General features: G+C 46.1%; 1 protein-coding gene across 4 annotated transcripts in view; it reads left to right on the forward strand.

Moving 5' to 3' along the window:
- slc38a4 (solute carrier family 38 member 4) overlaps positions 1-1,832 on the forward strand; it is a 35,245-nt gene extending 33,413 nt beyond the window's left edge. For all 4 annotated transcript variants that reach the window (XM_008316066.3, XM_025057351.1, XM_025057350.1 and 1 more), the window contains 3 exons: positions 499-643; positions 1,135-1,232; positions 1,371-1,832. In XM_008316066.3, coding sequence (XP_008314288.1) covers positions 499-643; positions 1,135-1,232; positions 1,371-1,475 — 348 coding nt within the window. In that variant the 3' untranslated portion in view covers positions 1,476-1,832. The remainder of the gene's footprint in view (positions 1-498; positions 644-1,134; positions 1,233-1,370) is intronic.
- Positions 1,833-6,234: the final 4,402 nt, after the last annotated feature.

Here is a 6,234-nt window from a genome sequence, read left to right on the forward strand (position 1 = left end):
TCGTCTCTCAGCGGAGGCTGATGCAATCTCACGGCTACATTGCACTGGAGATAATCCCGCCTCTTGAATGGCTGCTCTAAGCCCCGCCCCCTCTAACCTTATCCCCTCAGGTTTCACCTGATGCCCACGACCTTTCACCTACTCCAGGCTTGACCTGAGTCTCAGTGGCTGAGCAGCTCCGTGAAGTACTACGTCTGTACTACAGTCCAAGTACAGAGGAGTACACACAGAGTACACAGAGTACTTTACACTGATAATACTTAAAATGACATATGGAATATTATACAAATATAAAATACAAATACAAATTTGTTGATTGAACGGTATAAATATATATATCTAAATATATATATATATAAATATATATATATAAATATATATATATAAAAGGGACAAAGTTGAAAGAAAAAAAAGATGTTCACGTGTGATGTCCAGACACTGTAAGACGGTACCGTCCAGTCAGACCCAGACTCTGACCGTGCGGTTCTCCTCCCTCAGATCCGCACCTCCATCACCACCCTGCTGTTCAGTGGTCGGGAGTTCAGCTGGACGCGGCACCTGCTGATCGCGGTGGTCATCCTGATCTTCAATAACCTGCTGGTCATCTTCGTCCCAACCATCAGAGACATCTTTGGCTTTATTGGTGAGTACTGAGCAGGTACACACAGTACACAGTACTGCAGTGGTGCGTGAGAAACAGAAAAACAAAAACCAGTCAGATGATGATGTCATCAGTGGACAGGAAGTGAACACAGTCACCTCAGCTCCGTGACCTGCTGGGATTTGAACTGAAGTGGGTTAGAAACAAGTAGGACTTTATGAAGTCCTTCCTGCTGGTGTGACGTAACCTGGGTGGAGTTGGGTGGAGGTTGGAGTCTGCAGGTGGATGACGTCCGTTTGTACTCACTGGTACACACTGGTACACACTGTGTACTTCATCACCTGAGGAGTGGCCGTCCACTCCTCAGGTGATGAAGTATTATCTGACGTTAGTACTGAGTTAAACAACAACCATTAACTAAACTAGTCCTGACTAGGATTTACTTTATCATCGGTGGAATGAAATATTGCAGTATTCCAGTGTATTGATATTTTCTCTGACCTCTGACCTCTGACCTCTGTTCTCTGGTCCAGGGTCGTCTGCGGCCACCATGTTGATCTTCATCCTGCCCGCTGCCTTCTACATCCGCCTGGTCAAATCACACCCACTCCGCTCCCCCCAGAAGATCGGGGTGAGTGTGCAGCACACACACACACACACACACACACACACACACACTGGTCTCGTCTTTCACCCTCCGTCCTGACCCGCTGTGCGGCGCCTCCTCTTTAACCCTGCGCCTCCTCTTCCTGTCTCCTCCGCTCCTCAGGCGGCCGTCTTCCTGGTGGTGGGAATCATCTTCATGATTGGCAGCCTGTCGCTCATCGTCCTGGACTGGATCCACAACCCTCCAGGCTCCAACAGGGGACACTAAGGTGGGGGTGCCGCCCTGCCCCCCCCCCCTCGGCCCCCCCTTCACCTGATCATCAATCATCAAACCTCAACCTAAGCCACGCTGAGCTGCACTGACTCCAGACGTCGTCTTTCTGCCTCAGAGAATTTCACTGGAGAAAAGTTTTCACTTTTTGTTTCAGTTTTTTTTTTTTTTGCTGTAAAGTTCTGGATGAGGGTGGGTCGGATCAGGATCTGGATCTGGATCAGGATCTGGATCTGGATCCGGATCAGCTGACAAGACAACGGCCGTCCCTCAGTCCACTGTGCACTTAAACCATGAAGAGCAGTTAGAACCACAGGAGAGCACTTAGAACACACCAGAACACTGGACCAGAACTCTGGACCAGAACACTGGACCAGAACAGCCTGGACCAGAACACGGGACCAGAACACTCTGGACCAGAACACTCTGGACCAGAACACTCTGGACCAGAACACTGGACCAGAACACTCTGGACCAGAACACTCTGGACCAGAACACTGGACCAGAACACTCTGGACCAGAACACTCTGGACCAGAACACTGGACCAGAACACCCTGCAGTCACAGTAGAACTGTTCACTTTCTCAGACCTTCAGTTGATCTAAATCTCCTCAACAGCCACCAACGCTGTGACTAAAGGTTAGCGTTAGCGTTAGCGTTGGGGCCACAGTCAGTGCTAACGTGTGTTTTTACTGGAACACCTCCCTCTGAAGGAACGTTGTCATCAGCAGGTGTTCACAGAGGCAGGAGTGTGGTACAAGGCTGGTGCTGTTAGAACCATCTGGAACCGATGATAGAACTGAACAGGAGAGCAGGAGAACAGACGGGGGCTAAAATGAACGACTAGCCAATCAGAATGCACCAAACAGAACAGCAGTATTTTCAGTGTGTGTCGCACCGTAGTCACTAAGCTTTCATTTGTTCACTTTATAGTCAGTAGTTTAGTCCACTGTGACATCACAGCGTGACATCACAGCGTGACATCACAGCGTGACATCACAGCGTGACATCACAGCATCACAGCGGACATCACAGCGTGACATCACAGCGTGACATCACAGCGTGACTCCAGCGTTTGTCACTTTATTAGCCTTGAAGCTAAACCGTCTTCTACAGCAGAGAACCTCCGTCCCTCCTCTGACTCCACTGTCTGAGAATCACTCAAATGCACTTGTCAATGTTCCCCAGTGCCCGGTACAAAATTAGGTCCCCGGGCCAGTGGTTGAGGAACCCTGTTCTATAGTCGAACATGCTAAAACAAACTTCTACCCCAACGGAGTCGCCGTCTTCACTGAAGAACTGTGACCTGAAGAACCGTTTGATAAGGACGTGGTTCCACGGTCTACGTCAGGTCGTCCCAGAAACCTCAGTATTTGTCAGACACAGTTTTACTACGCAGTAACCGGTGGGACGTTAAAGTTCTGGAGCTGCTGTGGACACGGTCATCAAACCAACGACCTCTCCGTTATCTGCAGCGTTTCTCCAGCGCCGTGGAGCCCAGAACACATCCAGCCCACGTGGACAACATTTATAGATCTTTTGTGGATCGAAGTACATGAAACAGTGAGATATTTCAAATGAAATAGTGATTTTTGTGCCTGTTTTTGATGAGAACTCTAGTCTTTTTGGACGGTTGTAAATGCCTGTAAATAGTCTTTATATTTTGGTACAGTCACACTCGTGACTCGCTGTTCTGCCTAACCAGTCTGCTGTTGTGTATATAGTGCTGTGCAAACGTCTGAGGCGCAGTATGTGGTTTTAGCCCCGCCCCTGGACTACACCTATTGGTGGTCTGCGACCCAGATCTTTGAAACAAAAACAGCCGTGTCTTCTGCAGCCTGAACGTTTGACACAGTAGTTTATACACACACACACACACATATATGTAGAAATATATTTACACATACATAAATGTATATGTAAATATATGTATACATATATATTTACATGTACATATATATATATATATATATATACAGTGGCCTCTCTCCTATCACGGTAGTTGCGTTCAAAGACCTACTGCGAAATGGGAAAAATCACGAAGTAGAGCAGAGATAGTTATTATATTATTAACGTATATATATTTACCCAGTAGAGTTGTAGAACGGTGACACAGAGAGCCAATCAGAGTGAGGAACAGAAGAGCATCAATTAGCCAATGGTACAGCCAGTACTCATTGTATTAGCCAATAGTATGCTGTGTACTACACTGGTCTAGGTAAACAAAGCTAGCAGCGGTCGTTCGCAAATGGACTTATCGCAATTTCAAAACAAGAATCCACATTTTTGAAGACAAAACTTTCGTATGTTTAATTATGTCTTAGTTTAGTTTTTGCCATATTTCGAGATATATCAAAAATTTCATGAGATCGGATTAAAAAAAAATTAAGCAATATACTGAGGGAGCAATACAGAGAGGGAACACTGTATATAAATATATCTATATATATATATATATTGCTATATATTTACATATGTATATATATTTCTATATATTTACATATATGTATATATAGAAATATATTTACATATATTTACATGTACATGTATATATATAGAAATATATTTACATATATATGTGTATATAAATGTCAAAGACTTTGCAGTGGAACTCTCTGTTTTTCGTATATTTGCCTGTATATTTGTTTAAATCTAGTTCATCAGTAAATATATCCACTTTTAAACTTTTCAAGCCGTCACGTGCGTCAAACACTCGATCGCCTCACAACAGTTCATGGAACCGTTGACGTGCACAGGCAGAGCTGGATAGAGGGCAGTGTTTTCTGTTTATATTTCCTGGAACTGTTTAGTTAACTAACCCTGGAACTGTTTTATGATGTCACTGAACTACAGTGTTCTCAAGTCTGACACCAGCAGAACTCTCTGGAACTGAAGGGGTTCCTGAAGAACCCCCATTCACTTGAATGTTAGCCTGGAAACAAGCTCCTGACCTGACCCCCCGACCCCTCGACCTCACGACCCCCCGACCCCCCTGTAGTATCTCAGGTAAACAGTGAACGACTGTTGATCAAACATTGTATCATCTCAGTCCTTTTGCATGATCGAGCCACGACAGCCGTTGTTGTTGTTGTTGTTGTTGTTGTTGTTGTTGTCATACTGTAGTGGCTCAGGTGACGTTGTTCTTTGGAGTTGTTAATGTTAGCTAGTTCACAGCCAATGACTGTGGTTCTACAGAACCAGCAGTCTGTTCTCTACAGAACCAAGTGCCTGTTTGTTGGTTTTTTATTATCAGTGATTTTGTTCCAGTGGATCACCAATAAAAATGTGAAAAGAAAAAAAAATCATCTGTGTCCTTCTTCAAGAACAGTACTTTCACAGTACTTTCACAGTACTTTCACAGTACTTTCACAGTACTTTTGTACAGAACAGTGATTTTGCTGATTGTCATAATATTTTGATTCTTTTATAACTAAATCCATTCAGTTCAAGGTGAAGGTTATTATTAACTCTAACTATATTAACTAGAACTAACTGACCTGACGGTTGAACTAACCAGAGGTCGACGACCTTTTGTTCACCACACAAACAAACGTCAAAAACACACTAAACGTTAGCCATTACCCAAGGTGGTCAGTGCTACCTGCCTTACATCAAGAAGGTCAGTGGTTCAAGCCCCTGCTCTAACAGCTGGGCGCTCTGTTCCCTCCACGGCATCAGACTGACCGTCCACTGAACGGTCGAGTCCTGTGGACCGCAGTAACCCCGCCCTGCCCCGCCTTCAGCTGACGGCTGCTGTGATTGGCTCCCTGAGAAGGAGTGAGTGGAGGAATGATTAACCCCGGTGAAGACGCAGCGGCTTCCTGACGACTCTTACACAACCTGTGTCAATATTATGGTCTGTTTCCACCAGGGCTCGGTGACAGTGGGCCTCTGGACCTGGACTGGACCTGGACTGGACCACGCTGGACCTGAGCGGCTCACACCTACCTCTGACATGTAGCAGCAGAGCGTCATGTTCCCACCAGGTCAGACCAGGGGTCGGAAAAACGCTCAGGTGACGATTGAAGTTCTCTCCAGACTGGAGGACACTGGACCTTCACATCCAGATGCCCTGCTGGACACTGGAGGACACTGGACCTTCACATCCAGATGCCCTGCTGGACACTGGAGGACACTGGACCTTCACATCCAGACGTCCTGCTGGACACTGGAGGACACTGGACCTTCACATCCAGACGTCCTGCTGGACACTGGAGGACACTGGACCTTCACATCCAGATGCCCTGCTGGACACTGGAGGACACTGGACCTTCACATCCAGATGCCCTGCTGGACACTGGAGGACACTGGACCTTCACATCCAGACGTCCTGCTGGACACTGGGGGACACTGAAAAAAAAAATTAAATTATATATATATATATATATATAAAGACATATATGTATATATACAAATCTATACATTTACATATATGTGTATATAGTATGTTTGTGCTGTACATATATGGGTCCTGGTCCTGGTCCTGGTCCTGGTCCTGGTTCTGGTTCTGGTCCTGGTCATCTGAACCCTTTGTCTCCGTCTTTACTGTCCACCGTCCTGGTCCTAATTGCAGCTGGTGGAGGTTGACAGTCGTGCACCACCCAAACAACAGCAACACCAGCGACTGTTGCATCATGGTTCCTGTAGCAGCGACACACACACTCTGGATGTTCCACCGAGAAAAATGTAATTCACTCCTCCTCCAACCACGACCCTGTGAAAGTCATTACAGGTCACATGGCCCCCCCCCCCCCCC

The sequence above is a fragment of the Cynoglossus semilaevis genome, chromosome 8 (assembly GCF_000523025.1).
Source record: "Cynoglossus semilaevis isolate Cse_v1.0 chromosome 8, Cse_v1.0, whole genome shotgun sequence".
Classification (NCBI taxonomy): Eukaryota; Metazoa; Chordata; class Actinopteri; order Pleuronectiformes; family Cynoglossidae; genus Cynoglossus; species Cynoglossus semilaevis.